Here is a 19328-nt window from a genome sequence, read left to right as displayed (position 1 = left end):
GTATTACAAAATCTGCTACAGAATTTAAGCAGATTGCCACGTTTATTACATTTTAGAAAGCAGTTTGTCTTGTCCTATAAAGCCTCCTTTGCCCTGTAATGCTATGTAATTAAAATTTCATTGTAGAGAATGCTACTAAAATAAAGCATTTTATGTAACTAGGCTTTTCCCACATTTTAACAAATGGCTCTGAGATCATATTTAAATCTTATAATAAATAATGCTGTGTAATCATAGAACGTTTATAACTAAAAGTCATTTAGTAAAACCCATTCATTTTCCAAAGGAGGAGCACAAAGCTTAGTAAAATTAAATGACCTCCCCAGGAAAAGAATTATGCAAGTACTAGGGATGTAACAGTAAACAAGAGATCTGTCATCCCTGGTCATATTTTAGCTAAAGCAAAGTATGCAGTATTATGATGAAGGAAGAATCTTTGCCTCAAATATAAGAATTCTGATTCAAGTACACACGAGTCACTCCTACTGGGAAAATTTTAAAGTATTTGTTAACAAGAAACAAAAAGGCCAGGTAAAGCAGACAACATAGCAACTATAAAAGGAAAGGAAATTAAAAGGTAGTAAAGCAAGGTCTTACAATTCCATACTTCTATCTATTAGGAAAATTTCTGAGATGCTAAAAAAATATGGGATAAAATTAGAAAGGCACTGGACATCTGGATATAGTATAAAACAAAGAGTTCTCTATAGATACATGTATAGTATATATATCAACACACACAAGCTCACCAACCTACAGCCTTAAGTCCTCTATGCAGACAGGCATGCAAAGAGTAATCTCCTATCAGTTTGCAAATCATCTTTTTAAAGCAACATAAATTTTAGTGAAAATAGAGATCCTGAAGTTTTCAAGTGCCAGAAACAATAAAAGAAAAATGTTTAAAACATTAAATACTTTTAATTATCTATTTGGTATGTGCTGTCACTGATTTAACAAATTTTTTTCATTTAATGACTATAAAAAAAACACAAGAATTTTCTTAAGTTCATAACCTTGGTCTCCTTAACTCTGCAAAAGTACTTTCTACCAGGAATCTTCTAGGTGGTAGTAGCAGAAATGAATATAACACAGTGCCTGCAGTCATGGAACTTAGACAATAAATTAAGTACGTACACTCATTTAAGAATCAGATGATATATGTGTATATTGTGTGTGTGTGTGTGTGCCTGTGTGTGTGTAAAAGGCAGAGTAAGGTAACCTAAGTGATGACAGGGTGGTCAAGGAAGGCTTATCTGAGAGGTAGTGACCTAAATAAAGTGAGGGAGACGTGTAGAAAGAGAAAGAATACTTTAAGGAAAATAGCCACACATGGATATGAACAAAGAACATTCTGCACAGAATAGATAGCAAGTGCAAAGGCCCTAAGATGAGAATTACTTTGATATGTTAAAGAACAACAAAGACTCCATGTGGCTATAGCCAGGCAGAAAACAGAGATGAGATCAGGGAGTTATCAGCAGAAGTCTGGTCATAAGGCTGGGGTATGCCATGTTTGGGTTTTATTCTGAGTGTGACGGGAAGCTACAATAGTGGAATGCTGTAAATTAATTTATATTTTTAAGTTCTTTCTGGCTCCTGTATACAGAACTCATTGTAGAAGGGCAAGAAGAGAAGCAGAAACACAAGTTGGAAGGCTATGATATAATCCTAAACAAGAGGTGGTAGTATTGTAGACTTGGAGGTGGCAGAGGAAACTACTGTTAGTTGGATTTGGGGTGTAATTTTGCTAATATGTTGGATATGGAGAATATGGAAAAAAGAAAAGTCATATAAAAAGCTTTAAGGATAGGGGCGCCTGGGTGGCTTGGTCGGTTAAGCATCCGACTTCGGCTCAGGTCATGATCTCACGGTCCGTGAGTTCGAGCCCCGCGTCGGGCTCTGTGCTGACAGCTCAGAGCCTGGAGCCTGTTTCAGATTCTGTGTCTCCCTCTCTCTCTGCTCCTCCCCTGTTCATGCTCTGTCTCTCTCTGTCTCAAAAATAAATAAACGTTAAAAAAATAAAAAAATAAAAAAGTTTTAAGGATAAAACTCATTAAGCTGCACAATAATTTGCCTGCCAAAAATATTTTGAAATTATAAGCTTTATGGCTGATGTGTTGGTTAATTGTTGGCTTTCACCACCACATCACCCTTTCATGGGCTCCTCCTCTGTATTGCCAGATGCTAGAAATCTGCAAAGTATATTTCCTAGGCCTCCTTGCAAACAGAGAGGTTAGGTTCTGCCAATGTAAGCCAATGACAGCAGGACATAGAAGAAGCCACGGTTTTTTCTGCTTCTGTTCTGACATAGCCATCAGTGAGCATCTGTGAGCCACACCAACTTTGAGCAGCCATTTATGACCAATCTGGGCAGTTTCAGTGGGACTACAGGCTCCTTGGCTCTGCAGCAACCACAAGAAGGCAAGCTCCTGGCTTCCTGGCCAAGTTACATTGGCTGTATTCTCAACAGTGCAATACTTAGGAGCTCTGGGGAACAGTTTCCCATGTCCTCCAGCCCCAGGGGCAATAGCTACTTCCCATATTTACTAATCTCTAGATGGCACCACCTTAACTCTTTTTATTCCTCCAACCCTTCCAACACTTTTGTAACCAATTCACTGTATTAAAATCTTTGTCAGAAATATCCTAAGTGGCTTGTTTTCCTGAACGTATGCCAACTGATATAGTAAAGAAAGAAGCGTCACTCTCCAGAGTCTACTTTCACATATTGTTGTTCCTCGCAACACTCTTACATATAGGCATAGCAAATTCTATTATTCCCTTCACATAAAGCAACAAACTGAAAACCGAAAGTGATTATTAAAATACTTTGAAGATTTGTTGACAAGAAATCTACCAATACACATTTAAACAATTTATTTGCCAAGTGTTTATCTTAAGCATAAATTTTCACATTTAAAGTTATAACAAAGAGCCAAGGTATTCTTATGTAAAGTAATAATGCAAGACTTACTGATTTAAAGAAAATATCAGAAATAAGACTATTACAAAAGATAATATATTATGGAGAAAACATTTAACTTTTTATGTTAATTTCAATCAATAGCTTTTATCCCCCCCAAAATTAGTTCTTACTATATTACATTTTTTAAGAAGTTTAAATCCAAATGATCACTTGATTTAAAAACAAATCAAACATACTATATACTGGCATCTAAATCCTCTAGAAGGTAGAAAGAGAATAAGACGACATTAAGAAAACAAATTGGTGCAAAATATTAGAGATACAACCATAAAATGCTAAGAAGAGGGGTGCCAGGCTGGCTCAGTCAATTGAGCATGCAACTCTTCAACTTGGGGTTATAAGTTTGAGCCCCATGATGTGTGTAGAGATTACTTTTTAAAAAACTAAAAAAACCTCTTAGAAGAAAACAAAGGGATAAATCTTCATGATCTGGGATTTGGCGATGGATTTTTGGATATGACCCCAAAAGCAGGAGCAACAAAAAAAATAAACTGAATTTCATCAAAATTAACTTTTGTGCATCAGAGGATATTATCAAGAAACTGAAAAGACAACCTATACAGAATGGGAGAAAATATTTACATATTTATCTGATAAGAATTAATATCCAAAATATACAAAGAATTCAGTTTTTAAAATTCCAATTTAAAAACAGGCAAAGGACTCAAATGGCCACGATGGTAACAATGGCAGAAAATACACAATGGCCAATAAACACATGAAAACATGCTCAACTGTATTAAGCATCGGAGAAGTACAGATCAAAACCACAGTGAGACACTACTTCACACCTACTAGGACAGCTGTGATCAAAAAAATGGAAAATAATAAACGTTGACAAGGATGTGAAAAACCAGAACACTCACACATTGCTGCTGGAAGTGTAAAATGGTGCAGGCTCTGTGAAAAACAGTTCAGTGTTTCCTTAAGAAGGAAGTAGTATAGAAGTATCATATGCACCAGTAATTCCACACCTGGATCTATACTCAAAAGAACTGAAACCCGGAAATGAAGCAATACTTGTACATGCTAACTTCAGAACAGCTAAAATTTGAAGTACAATTAAAATAAATATCACCAGATAACTTTACCCTTAATTTGACCAAAAAAACCCAAAAAAGTAAGAAAATCAAATAAACTAAGAACCAAAAACTGGCAGATTTTTATAAAGAGTATGTGTTGATAATTTTGAAGCACCAAATAATTATATGACAGTCATATATGTTAAGCTTTTTAAAATTTTTTAAGAAGCACATAACACAAAAATTAACTCAAAATAGATTAAAGACTTGAAAATAAGACCAGAACCCTCTGTATTGCCAGGTGCTAGAATAAAACTCCTAGAAGAAAACACAGGCAGTAACCTCCTTGACATCAGTCCTGGCAATGATTTTTTCGATTTGATACCAAAACAAAGGCAACAAAAGGAAAAATAAACAAGTGGGACTACATCAAACTAAAAAGTCTCTGCACTGCAAAGGAAACCAACAACAAAGTGAAAAAGCAACTACTGAATGGCAGAAAATATCTGCAAATCATATATTTGATAAGGGGTTAATATCAGGAAGGAAGGAAGGAAGGAAGGAAGGAAGGAAGGAAGGAAGGAAGGAAGGAAGGAGGGAAGGACCTCATACAGCTCAATAGGAAAAAAAAAAATCCGATTAAAAAATGGGCATATGGTCTGAATACACGTTTCCAAAGAAAACATACAACTGGCTAACATATACATGAAAAGATGTTCTACACCACTAATCATCAGGGAAATGTAAATCAAAATGCAATGAGACATCACCTCATACCTGTTAGAATGGCTATTATCAAACAGACAAGAAAAAAAAAAACCCAAAAGGACAAGAAATAACAAATGTTGGCAAGGACACAGAGAAAAGGAAACACTTGTACACTGTTGGTGCCAATGCAAATTGGTGCAGCCACCAATGGTGGAAAACAGTATGGAAATTCCTCAAAAAATTAAAATTAGAACTACCATATGATCCAGCAATTCCACTTCTAGGTATGATCAGAAAAAAGTGAAAACACTAATTTGAAAAGATATATGCACCTCCATGTTCACTGCAGCATTATTTACAATAGTCAAGATATGGAAACACCCTAAATATCCATCAATGGATGAGTGGATAAAGATGTAATACACATGCACACGCATGCGCGCGCGCGCGCACACACACACACACACACACACACACACACACACACATACACACACTGAAATACTACTCATCTATAAAAAATAATGAACTCCTGACATTTGCAACAACACAGATGGATCTTGCAGGTATTATGCTAAGCAAAATAAGTCAGAAAAAGAAAAATAGTGTCTGCACTCAGATGTAAAATTTTAAAAATAAGGGTGTCTGGGTGACTCAGTCATTTAAGCATCCGACTCTTGATTTCAGCTCAGGTCATGATCAAGTAGTGAGATCAAGCCCCACGTCAGGCTCCACACTGAGCGCAGAGCCTGCTAAGGTTTTCTCTCTCTCCCTCTGCCCCTGTCCTGCTCCCACTCTCTCTCTAAAAAAAAAGAAAAGAAACAAGAAAAAAATCTTTGAAAAATAACAACAACAACAAAAAATGAGCTCAAGCATATAGACAACAGACTGGTGGCTGCCTGAGGCAGGAGTAGCGGGTGAAAGGGTTCAAAGGGTGTAAATTTCTATAAAATATTCAATGAATATGTTGTAGGGAGGTAACAAACAGCATGATGACTACAGTTAATAATACTGTACTGCATATTTGAAAGTAGGTAGGAGAGTGAGTCTTAAAAATTCTCATCACAAGAAAAATAAATTATAACTACGTACAGGTACACGTGTTAACCAAACTTACTGCAGTAATCATTTTGTAGTATATACAAATACAGAATCGTTACTTGGAATCGCTGTATACATAAAACTAACATAATGTCAATTATATCTCAATAAAAATTTTAAAAAAAGAATGTATAACTCATAGCTACCATGTTTTCAGTAAAGTTTTACAAAATTTATAAAGGAATTTCTTGACATTCTAAAAGTATCCCTCATTCTTGAAGGCTAAATGCCCTCAAATCTTAAAGACACATATAAATAGCCCAAAGAATACAGCAGTCTTTAATACTGGCAACTGATAAGACAAAGAGGATATATTTGTAAGTATTTAAAAGAAATAGCTAAATTTAGAATGATGACTTTTACTTCGTCATTCTTAAAATAATTCCTTAAGAACTCCCAAAGGCACAACTTAAACAAAAAAATAGCTCTTATGGGTATATATTTCAGTGATATTAAGTTCACCTTACTAGAACGAGAAATAAAATCTCTCTCTGTCTCACACACACACACACGTTAGATCCACCCAACTAAAAAGCTGACAATTTAAAGTTACTGAATTACAACGTAGGTACTTTTGTAAAATACTGCCACTCAAGGAATATACTAAATATTAACATGGTCATAGTAACACCTACTTGCTGACACTTACTGTGTGAAAATTTATCATTTCTTGAAGACTGTCAGAAAACTTGGTTAAACTTGTCTATGAAAGAAACCAAAAGAAAACCAAGTCATTTAAAAGCCACCAAAATAGGTCACAAAAATGTTACTTCAGCATTTCTGACAGAAAGATCAAGTTACATTGTAAACAATGACATTTACTTGCAAGGGCAATTTCATGGCATTGCCTCATGGGCATACTCTGCAAAGAGGACAAGTCTACATGTGGTGAGTGACATAAAACCCCAGAACAGTCAAAGAATTAATATTGTCATATCAGTAGGAGTATGCTAACAAATAGTAATGGCACATATAAACCTAAAAGTAAAATTGAGTGTATCAAGACTGCACATTTAGACATCCCGGAGTCAAATAATCATGAAGGCACATCCATTACCTAACCAGGTATTATTCCTCCTGGAAGAAATAACATAATACCACAGAATACAGCAAGGGGTCTAAGTTAACCAAGCATAGCGAGCTGACAAGAACTTTCCTATACAGCCCCATACATACAGCTAAATACTATTCGTAAGGTTTAATGCTCTCTGCTTGCCCCTATAAGCTCCTACTAGGGAGCATAATCCTCCTCTGCCTGCTCAGGCCCTCTTGTAGAGGATTCAGCTCACTACCAGAAGTAAGCTTACATTCACAATGCAAATCATCCATCAACTTCTAACTATGCTAGAAAACAGAATTATACAAAATAAGACCAATAGGTGATAGCTTTTCTATTCCTATTTTTACCACTATAGCCACTAATACGTTTAATAAATGAATGCATAATTCTTTAATATCCTGTTGCATTTAACATATTAACTAATTTTAACAATACTAACCTCAACTACAGCATCATTACTAGAATATTGTGCCAGGTCTCGAATCCCATTCATGAATTGTTTATTTGCAACACAAAAGGCCTTTCCGGTATCAATCATTGCGATACAAAGTTTCACAAGCTGAAAAAGAAAAACATTACATCAGGTTGAAAATAATTATACAAATTACTTAGTTGAACAAGTGTTAGTAGTAGCTTCATGAGTTAGCCTAGTTTAGATAAATTATGGTTCATCAATAAATCCAAAATAGACCAATTGAAAATTGCTCTTTTCCCCTCTGACTTATAAAGTAAATTCATAGGAGGGTTGTACCAAAACAGTTGACCTTTTAGGACCCAGAAGGTGTGTTATAACAACAACAAATCATTTTATCAAGTCAAATTCAAGCCCATAAATTAATTCTATAAAAATTTGTCTAGGAAGAACAGGGAACTTGAGGCAGAACAACCAGTATGTTAAAAAATATTTTAAATTAAAAAAAAAAAAAAAACTCAAAACCTGTGGTATGTTGGAGAAAAGGGGAATAAGCTGACATGTTGAGTTAGTCATGCTGGGCATTTCAGTGTCAATCTATCAAAGAAGATGTCAGAATTGATTAATCAACCATATTTCTCCAATGCCTACTGTCCTAGGCACTGTGCTAGTGTTAAAATTGAGACTTTCTTTCATCTTTCTTTCTCTTTAATTCCTTTCCTCCCTCCCTTTCTTTTTTCCATTCCTTATTTTTCTCCTTTCATTCAAACATAGAACATTTTCTTTAATCAAGCAGTATCTTGGGTGAATACATATATATACATATATATTTTTTTTCTTCTTTTTAAAGTGGAGAAGGAAAGGATACTGAGGGGGTAATGCAGGGGTGGGAGGGCACCACGAAGAGCACCCCCCCCCAAAAAAAAAAACCTTTAAAAAACATCTAAAGGATCTCAGAAGTATGTTTTAAAACTGTTATACCCTAGGACCTAGAAGAACAGAAGTTAAAGATATAATCTCTCACAAAACAGATGAACATAAGGGAAGGGAAACATAAATAATATAAAAACAGGGAGAAGGACAAAACATAAGAGACTCTTAAAAATGGAGAACAGGGGCGCCTGGGTGGCGCAGTCGGTTGAGCGTCCGACTTCAGCTCAGGTCAGGATCTCGCGGTCCGTGAGTTCGAGCCCCGCGTCGGGCTCTGGGCTGATGGCTCAGGGCCTGGAGCCTGCTTCCGATTCTGTGTCTCCCTCTCTCTCTGCCCCTCCCCCGTTCATGCTCTGTCTCTCTCTGTCTCAAAAATAAATAAACGTTAAAAAAAAAATTAAAAAAAAAATGGAGAACAAACAGAGGGTTAGTGGAGGGGTTGTGGGAGGGCAGATGGGCTAAATGGGTAAGGGGCATTAAGGAATCTACTCCTGAAATCCCTGTTGCACTATATGCTAACTAACTTGCATGTAAATTTAAAAAATAAATTAAGTTAAAAAATTTTTAAAAAAACATAATATCTCTCTCAGAAGCTCTAATTCTAACCAACAGACAAGCAGATACATTCCCTACAGCAAAAACACGACTGCTATGCATGACAAAACCAAGCATGATGGAACAAAGGAAGAACATCTAACCAGGACTATGGGCTTAAATAAGGGAAGGATTCCTGGAAAAGGTAACACTTGAGAAAAGCCCTGAAGACCAACAGGAATTAGCCAATCAGACAAAAGTAATGGGAAGACACTACTCTAGGAAGAACATGTGCTAAGGCCCAGAAGCTCAGTGGGCAGGACAGAGGCAGTGTGCAGTATGAAAATGTGTGGCATTAAAAGTATGATGTTAGAAATATATACAAGAACCAGATCAGGACAAGCCTTGTGTACAATGCTAAGATGTTCACAGTTTGTATGAAAGGAAAAGTGAAGACAATGATTGGTGAGTTCACCTGAGTTCCATCTTAGAATGATGATCTAAAGAGAGAAAAAATAAAAACATGGAAAGAAAGAATAAAGATAAGGAGATTGGACCAAAAACCATGAGAGTCTAAATTAAGGCAGTAAGCAGGGAGAGAAAAGGGAGACCAATTCAAGAACTACAATCAAGTACTCTGGTACACTTATGCAGACGACTGTGTCCCACCAAGGGGAAAGTTGGAGCTGAAATTCAGCCTGAGCTTGGCCTGCCATGGACTACTAATTCACACATTAAACTGGCCAGCAAAAAACTTGTTTTCACTGTGTTGAGCCTGTGAGATAAGCCAAGTGGAAAGCTGATCAAACACAAATGAACACAGATGTTTGCAACTCAAAAAAGACTGTAGATACAGATACAGAAGGCATCAAAAAATATACAGTATCAGTGCTACAGTGTTATGTCCTAGACAGAGAGCAGAGGACAGATGCAGAGTGAAAACTACACAAAGGAGACTAAAGAGGAAGAGGGAAAGTAGGAGAAAAAGCAAGAGAATAATTTCACCAAAGTAGAAAAAAGAACATTGTATCAAAAGATGGATGATGAACGGTTCGAAAACTCATAAAAGTCAAGTTTTAAAAAGACTTAAAAAACATCTATTGAGTTTGGTGGCAAAGTCACCAGCATCCCCGGCAAGAATATTTTAAGAGAAACTGACTGGGGGCTGTTAGGTTACAGTAAATTATGAACTATAGATGAAGACGACAAAATGATAGCTCAATATATGCATATAAATTCTACAGAATACCCTACAAGAACATCCTATACTAAAATAAGGATTCTGTGATAAAACAAATCTAGCAAACTCTAGGGTTTTTTTTAAATTTTTTTTTAACGTTTATTTATTTTTGAGAGACAGATCATGAGCAGGAGAAGGACAGAGAGAGGGGGGACACAGAATCCGAGGCAGTCTCCAGGCCTGAGCTGTCAGCACAGAGCCTGAAGCGGGGCTCACACCCACAAACTGCAAGATCATGACCTGAGCTGAAGTCGGACGCTCAACCGACTAAGCCACCCAGGCACCCCTGGCAAACTCTAGGTTTAAAAAGCTAAACAGATTTCTTTATTGCTGAACTTTAAAGAGCTTCTGATATATATTCATGTGTACTGTGAATCCTAGAAGAGTATAATATGTAACATTTCTCAAAAATATTTGATGTGGAATTCTCTTCACAGGAAGCATTCTCATAGAAACAACATCTCATAAAACTCACTATGAGAAATGCTGGCAGAAATTAGTCTTCTAAACAGTTTGAAAATTACAAACAAACAAGTAGAAAATTACAAAAAAATAGAGGTGCCTGGCTGGCTCAGTCAGTTAAGTGTCCAACTCTTGATTTGGGCTCAGGTCATGATCTCACAGTTTGTGAGAGTAAGCACCGCATCAGATTCCACACTGACAGTTTGGGATTCTCTCTATCCTCTCTTTCTGCTCCTCCCTCTGCTCATGCAAATGTGCGCATAGTCTCTCTCTCAAACACACACAAAAAAGAAAATTACAAAAAATAATGTCTTAAAAATCAGAAAAACTAATTCTAAAATTCATATGGAGTAAACATTAACATGCAAGAAGACGGAAAAAAATCAAAAAGATTAATGAGATGGGGACATAAGCCTTATATTTTTTTAAATTTTTTTAACGTTATTCATTTTTTGAGAGACAAAGAGAACACGAGAGGGGCAGAGAGAGAGGGAGACACAGAATCTGAAGCAGGCTCCAGGCTCTGAGCTGTCATCATAGAGCCCAATGTGGGGCTTGAACTCACAAACTGGGAGATCATGACCTGAGCCCGTGAGACACTTAATCAACTGAGCCACCCAGGCACCCCAGCCTTATATATTATTAAAATGTATTATACAAGTGTAGTAGTTAAAAGTCTGGTAATGGAGGTGAATAGACAAACTGTTCAATGGAATAGAACAGAGTCAAGAAACAGATACAAATATGCAGTACTTCCAGCCAGTGGGGGGGGGGGGGGTAGATATCCAATAAATGACATACGGATCCTAGATAGCCATCTAATGGGGAACAAAGAAAACAAAAAACCAAGTTGAATTCCAAATGCTCAAATTAATTTCACATGGAATAAAGATTTAAGCATGAAACATTAAATGAGAAAACTAAGAGAAAACAGGAGGTAATATTTTTTATAATCTCAAAGTAACGGAAGTCTTTTTGAGAAAGATGCAAACCTCAAAAATCATAGCAGAAACATCAATTCAACTACAAAAACATAAAACATTTCTATAAGAAAAAAACAATAAACTTAGTCAAAAGAAAAACAATAAAATGGGAAAACAATATTAGTAACAATCACAAGGGACTAATTTCCCTGCTATAAGAAAGGGTATACAATCATCTTTGAAAAGCAAACCAGCCACTAGAAAAAAAGAAAAAAGAAAAAAGGTCGACAGATATGTACAGATAATTCCCAGAAAATTCAAATACATCCTATACCCATAAAAAAAAATCAATCTCACTCATAATTTTTTTAAAAATTGCAAAATACTGTTTTTTACAGAACAGCAAAGATCAAAAGTTTGGTAATTTGCTATTGTAGAGTGGGTAGGTATGCGGAAACAGGCACTCTCACACATTTTGGGGGGAGGGGATGTAAATTGGTACAATTTCCATGTAAGGCAGTTTAGCAAGAGCTATCAAAATTTTAAACAATTACCCTCTAACCTAGCAATTTCACTTTTAGAAAAGTATTATACACATACATTTTCACATAAGCTACATGACACACATGTGAAGTCATTCACTGCAGCCACAGTAAAATACAGGCAACAATCTAAGTATCCATCAGTAGACAACTGGATAAATTATGATATATCCATTAATGAAATACAATTCACCCTTTAAAAAGAATGAGGCAGCTCTATAATTAATAACAAAAACCAAAATCCAAGATATATGTTTTCCAAAAGTAAAATGTAGAACAGTGTTAATATTTTTGTTGGAGTGGGGAGAGGAGAAACACAAATACTTAAAATCTTTTATATGGTCAGAAAACTTCTGGAAGGACACACAAGTGTTCTCTAGGAAAGAGATTAGAGGAGGACTAATTTCTCACTGATTTCTCTACCTTTGAGTTTTGTGTCACACAGGTGGTATTCAACAAATTAAATACTTATTTAACAAATTAAGTAGTTAAAAAATAATTAAATTGAAATGTTCTATAAAAACTGAAAGAGAGGTTGGTAGTATAACAATATGGATAAAAACACAAGGGTTCTGGGTTCAGTCAGCTTAGGTTCAAATTCTACTGCTGTCATTAACCATCTAAATAATCCTGAATGACCTTAACCTCTGCAAACTTGTTTCTTCTGTCTGATATGATCACAATGGTACCAAACCATATCAGGTTACTATAAAAGAGTTAAGATGATGTGAGAAGTAACTGAAATGATTCTTTTTCAGAATTACCAAATAGGTACGTCTGGGTGGCTCAGCCAGTTAAGCATCTGACTTCGGCTCAGGTCATGATCTCAAAGGTTTGTGAGTTCGAGCCCCATGTCAAGCTCTGTGCTGACAGGTCAGAGCCTGGAGTCTGCTTTGGATTCTGTGTCTCCCTCTCTCTCTGCCCCTCCCCTGCTCATGCTCTGTCTCTCTCTCTCAAAAATAAATAAACATTAAAAAAAATTTTTTAAAGAAATACCAAATAAAAACTATGCTTCCAGTTAACAATAGGTTTACAACCTATTGGAAACATGTACCAACTCCACACACAGTGGAGTCCCAAACCCTGAGACACTTCACTTCCTGGTTCTTCCAGGCTTTGCAATGAGCATGCACCAAAGAACTGAAGTCTCTGAGTCACCTCAAGGAATGTGCATTTGTTCCAATCAGACAACTTTTTGCCTTACATGGGCATAGGTGTAAGGCTTCCGGGTAAGGCTGTAACCTCTGTAGTACTCAGCCAAAGAGCAATCAGGGGAGGGACTTGTACCCTAGGAGATAAATTGCCTGCTGCAACTGCCCCAAGTGTGCCTATCTATCAGACACACTTGTAAGAACATCGATTACAGCCTCTCTTCACTTGCTCCGAGTCTCTGCATCCTCCTTTGATTGGGTCAGTGGGCTTGTTTCTCACAATAGTGCACATAAAGCTCTTAGAACATTACTGGCACATGGTAATTACTAAACATTTATGTTTCCTTGTCAGAGTTTTCTTGTTTGCTTTTGGTTTGTGTGTCTTGTTTTGTTTTGTTTTTGTTCAAGGGAAACTTGAACACTTTCTACTTAAAATAAAGAGGTGATAGAGGGAAAAAAAAGAGAAAAGTGGCTAAAGCAAAGTCCTAAGAAATTAAGAGTTTGGAATTACATAGGAAAAGGAATACTTTTATCATTCAAATGGGAGGCAAAGTGGGAAAAGAGAAGAACAGATTCTAAATTTCTAGATTAGGGGCATCTGGATGACTCAGTCGGTTAAGTGTCCAACTTCGGCTCAGATCATGATCTCACGGTTCATGGGTTTGAGCCCCGCTGGGGCTCTGTGCTGACAGCTCAGGGCCTAGAGCCTGCTTCAGATCCTGTGATTCCCCTCCCTCTGCCCCTCCCCCACTCACACTGTGTCTCTGTCTCCCAAAAATGAATGAAGACTTTAAAAAATTTTTTAAATAAATAAATTTCTAGATTAGGAGCAAGAAATAAATGTGTTCCCACCAAAAAGAAGACAGAGTCAAAGTCATCTACTAAGAAAGAAGAACACAGTGATAAATGTTGAGAAAACAGGGAAGTAAAATAGCTGTTAAAGATAATAAGATAACCTGAATGAGTCTTGGAAAATTTGCTTTGCATCAAGAATTCCAAGAATGTGTAGTTCCACCAGTTGGTTTCACGAAATAGTTGTGTAACTTCTCCTGTAGGGCTTTATAGCCCAGATATGACACAGAGAATATAAATTGTTAGGCTAATATAGTAAGAATTCTGTAGAGTAGGTGTTATGGAAGGATAATGAACGCCTCCAGAAGAAAAATAACGACGGAATAAAATTAAGAACAGACTGAAAGTGTTCATAGCAGTATTATTCATATTAGCTAAAAAATGGAAACAACCCAAATGTCCATCAAATAATGAATGAATAAACAAAATGTGGTATACCCATACAAAGGCATAGTATTCAGTCATAAAAAGGAAATATTGGAGGGGCGCCTGGGTGGCTCAGTCGGTTGAGTGTCCAACTTTGGCTCAGGTCAGGATCTCGCAGTTTGTGAGTTCAAGCCCCGCGTTGGGCTCTGTGCTGACAGCTCAGAGCCTGGAGCCTGTTTCAGATTCTGTGTCTCCCTCTCTCTGCCCCTTCCCCGCTCATGTTCTGTCCCTCAAAAATGAATAAACGTTAAAAAAAAATTAAAAAAAAAAAAAAGAAATACTGGAACAGGTTACAACCTGGGCAGATGAACCTTAAAAACACATGGTAAGTGAAAAGATGCCAGTCACAAAAGGCCAAATTATGATTCCACTTATATGAAATGTTCAAAATACGCAAATCCATAGTGACAGAATATAGATTAGTGGCTGCCAGAGGATGTACGGAGAGGAAAATTGGGAGTGACTGCTAATAGGCACAGGATTTCTCTCTAGGGTAATGGAAATTCTCCGGAGTTAGACACTGGTGAGGGTAGCACAATACTGTGAATACACTGAAAACACTGAATCGTACACTTTAAAAGATGAATTTTATGTTAAGTGAATTTTATCTCCAAAAACTACCCCCCCCCCAAATGCACTGAAAGGGCAGTAAGTTTAAAAGGGGTCTAAAATATCAGAAGTTTATAACCTGAAAGACGAGAGGGCTGGCTAAGCTTGAAGAACAGAAGCAGGAGTGAAATGAGAACTGGAAGGACTGGAGACTCCAGTAAGAAAGTAAGAGATCAGCATTCCAGATTTCCGAGATGAGAACTCTGAAAGGTAAGGCATAGCTATGGCCATGAGAACAGGTATCAGAATTAGAATAGAGGTCACTATCACAGGAGCTGGAGAGACTATGGAATTGTCATACTGCTGAACCATACTTACACTGCAGCCACTGAGGAAGGACTGACTTGATACTTCGCCTTAGTAGAGGACACTGATGACAGGTATAAATGAATAATCTAAGTCTACAAAGAGGGAAGATTTTACTAAGTGATAAGTATGTCATAGGTACTTTTCCAAATGATGAGAATATCAACAACTTATTTGCCGACTGCCCTGGAGTAAGTAACAGCCTAAGTCTCATTTTTTTTCATGTGCAAATTGGGTATAATGCTAACTGTGCAACATTGTTGTGACAGTTGGAGATACAAGTAAAATTTAGCACTTGACACATAGTAAATGCACATCAAACGAGGGTTTTTTTTTATCCTTCAAAGACAATCTGTCTTCAAGAAGCTAATAATTTGTTGAAGAGATACCATGATTAACATTTATTTAGAATTTACCATGTGCTAAGAACCATACTAAGCATTTAACATATATTAAAACATTTTATCTATATAACCTTACTAATAACTCTATGAGACAGATACTCCAATTTTATCCACTTTGGAGATGAAGAAACTGAGGCCTAGTAAGGTTGAGGAACTTGCCCAAGGTCATACAGCTTAGTAAGTGGTAGAGCCAGATTCAAACGCAGGCAGCCTTACTCCAGGCTTTGTGTTCTTAACTATTAAACCATGCTACAATCCAAAGACAATGATAATATTATAATAATTTCAATGGAAATGTGTGAAAGAAAGAATGCAATACAAGAAAAAGAAACTAAGTTTGGTAGTACTTAAGCTGTGATTTAAAAAGTATCTGCTTGGGGTTCCTGGGTGGCTCAGTCGGTTAAGCATCCGACTTTGGCTCAGGTCATGATCTCGTGGTCTGTGGGTTTGAGCCCTGCGTCAGGTTCTGTTGACAACTCAGAGCCTGGAGCTGCTTCAGATTCTGTTTCTCCCTGTCTCTCTGCCCCTCCCCTGCTCATTCATATTCTGTCTCTCGCTCTCTCTCTCTCTCTCTCTCGCTCTCGCTCTCTCTCTCTCCCCCTTTCTCTCAAAAACAAATAGACATCAACAAATTTTTAAATAAAATAAAAAATAAAAAGTATCTGCTTAACAAAAAGGGAGCAAGCATTCCAGTGAAAAGATGCAACAGATACAGAGATTACATCTAGATGGCCACTGTGATACTCCACAGTTCTGTCAATGCCAGAATACCTGGCAAAATGGATAAATAATTGGACCCAGCAGAACAATGCCACTCGTGAAGCATTATTTTCCACAAGGAGTATTAACTATTGGCAGCATATATTACAAACAAAATAAATATAAGCTAAGTCATCAAGCTAGTTTAACCTGTTGATGGCATGATTTACAATGATATTACAGGTGGAACTTGCCCTGCACAAAGTTATGAAATCACTGAACCAATCTTGGGCAACCCCTCCCCTCCACAAGTCGTTCAATGCCACCACCTTCAATAACACCATTTCTTGCTCCTCTCAGGTTCTCTTCTCTATGCTAACGCCCCAAAATTCTAAAGTAAAATGATAGATAATAGCTTAAGAATTTGGGAGAAGTACGTTTTACAAGAAATCAAGATCTTAAGCTAGAGAAATATAAAAGTAACTATAGAACGTCTATTCAGGTGAAAAATAATAGTTTTTAAAATGTCAAAATTTCTATGATGCTCTTATTAGCCCTTTGGGTAATGAATACTCTAGAAAGGGCTTAGAGACCTTAGTACTAATTGCCAATACTTTGATAACTTGTTTTAAATTTGAATCTTTTTGTTTTAAGGTTCTACCAGTCTCTCAACCCCAACCAAATTTGATATAAAAGCAGGAAAGAGCTGCTCATAAAAGCAAAATCAGTAACAAAAATGCTGTTAGTGGATTCTGTTTAGATGCTTTAAATTTTGAGGATACCCCCAAACATACAAATGTTTCATATGATTTACATGTAGTTCTACCCAAAAAGAATAGATACCCATAATAATCTACTCTGGGATTCTTTACAAAGCCTCGCCTTTCTACATACTCTTTCATAAATCTACCAGAAAATCAAGACTACATCTTTTGTTGCCTACCCGAAAGGTGTGAAAACTTTGTTTCAGAGAGTGCTTAAAATACATGTAATACCTCTGGGTAAAATAATAATAACAATAATAATCCCATACATATAATTTTAAAGAGAAAATAAAATTTTTGAAAATATCCTCACCAAGAATTGTAACAGTAAGTTTTTAAAAAAACACTTGCCTAGACACTTGTGTTCCTTAAAATAAATATCCAAGTGGCATGTGCTATCCCAACACAGACCCAGAAGTACAGTGGTGCACAAAAAGAGCACTGAACAAAAAGAGCACTAAACATGTGGGTGCATGTGTCCCTTCGAAACAGCACACCTGTAGCCCGTGGATAAATGCTTAGTAGTGCAAATGCTGGCCTTTAAGAGACAAAAGAGATGAACATAAGGGAAGGGAAACAAAAATGATATAAAAACAGGGAGGGGGACAAAACAGAAGAGACTCATAAATATAGAGAACAAACTGAGGGTTACTGGAAGGGTTGCGGGAGGGGGCATGAGCTAAATGGGTATGGGGCACTGAGGAATCTAGTCCTGAAATCATTGTTGCACTGTATGCTAACTAATTTGGATGTAAATTTTAAAAAGTAAAAAAATTTAAAAGAAAAAAAAAAAGCAGTGAACTAAGAATAAAAACATATGAATCCTAACCCTGGTTCTGCCTCTTCTAACTCTGATTTGAAGCAAGTCCCCTTCACTTTCTGGGCTTTGGTATCCTCATCTATAAAATAAGAATAGTAGCACTTGTCTTACCTAACTCACAGAATTATTGTAAAAATCAAAAAACATATTGGGGCACCTGGGTGGCTCTGGTTAAGCATCAGACTCGGGCTCACAGTTCATGAGTTCAAGCCCTACGTCAGGCTCTGCTGACAGCTCAGAGCCTGGAGCCTGCTTGGGATTCTGTGTCTCCCTCTCTCTCTCTCTGCCCCTCTCCCACTCATGCTCTCTCTCTCAAAAATAAATAAATAAACCTTAAAAAAAATAAATATACTGCATATCAAAGTGTTTTGAAAACTATAGTACAGAAAAATAAGCTATTAGTAAACATTTTCTAAACTTTTGGTTTTAAACTCATAACTAATACTATTACTTTATATGGTTTCTATACTGTTTACATTATATACATACATTTCATGATTTCAAAACATTGGAAAACCTTTAGTTTAACTAGTATGTGTTTTATATCCTTGCTATAAAAGTGCAGTCCATGGGACAACAACAGCATTGGCATCACCTGGAATCTCATTAGAAACACAGAATCTCAGATACCCCAGACTTACTGAATCAGGATCTGTATTTTTACAAGATCCCCAGGTAATCCCTATGCACAGCGAAGTTTGAGAAGCACTGCTTTATGTAGTAATACAATTTACAATAACAAACAAGTAGGAAGTTATTTTCAGAAAAAGTATTTCGAGTATGTGCATCTGATTTAACTCCATAAATTTTAAGAGATTATTTCACTAAACAATGGTTACTTGAAATCAGATGCCATGTCTTACTCATTCTCATATTGCTGCCTGCTATATAGCAATGTTGCTTGGGTAGAGACAAAAAAGATTATCAATAATTAATACAGAAGATAGAAATCAATACACATTTTACCCTTACATAGAATATAACCATTTAATATCAATTATTAAGTATACACTAAATATTTATGGCATTAGCTTTAAAAATCAAATCAATATTTTAAATTTTATTTATGTTTAATGTATCCAAACCCACATTTATAAACAAGAATGGTCAGGTTATGTATGAAAACCATTAAGCATCAAAAAGATACATGCAATCTTTTTGATGGAAAAGAAGAAAACAAAGTTCCAACAATATAAAGGATATCTAGTTAGCTTTGCAGTCAGCTACTGGTCAAAGTCTTGCTCTGGCACTCAGATTTTCAGCAAGCTATTTTATGTCTATAGCCTCAATTTCCTCATGTGTAAAATTGGAATAATGACATTTACCGTCAAAGAGATAAAAGAAGTAACATGAACCACCTAGTATTAAAGGCACAAA

General features: G+C 36.4%; 1 protein-coding gene across 4 annotated transcripts in view; it reads right to left on the bottom strand.

Moving 5' to 3' along the window:
• Nucleotides 1-19328, bottom strand: part of ACAP2 (ArfGAP with coiled-coil, ankyrin repeat and PH domains 2) — a 160503-nt gene that overhangs the window by 78712 nt on the left and 62463 nt on the right. The window contains exons 2-4 of one of the 4 annotated variants that reach the window (XM_042999278.1): nucleotides 15277-15359; nucleotides 7317-7436; nucleotides 6467-6520 (exon numbers count right to left, since the gene is read on the bottom strand). The exons of 1 other annotated variant lie outside the window; for it this stretch is intronic. In XM_042999278.1, coding sequence (XP_042855212.1) covers nucleotides 6467-6520; nucleotides 7317-7415 — 153 coding nt within the window. In that variant the 5' untranslated portion in view covers nucleotides 7416-7436; nucleotides 15277-15359. The remainder of the gene's footprint in view (nucleotides 1-6466; nucleotides 6521-7316; nucleotides 7437-15276; nucleotides 15360-19328) is intronic. 2 more of the 4 variants (XM_042999275.1, XM_042999276.1) reach the window with 2 other exon arrangements.

Source organism: Panthera tigris, chromosome C2 (assembly GCF_018350195.1).
Source record: "Panthera tigris isolate Pti1 chromosome C2, P.tigris_Pti1_mat1.1, whole genome shotgun sequence".
NCBI lineage: Eukaryota > Metazoa > Chordata > Mammalia > Carnivora > Felidae > Panthera > Panthera tigris.
This window is presented reverse-complemented; position numbering and strand designations above follow the sequence as displayed.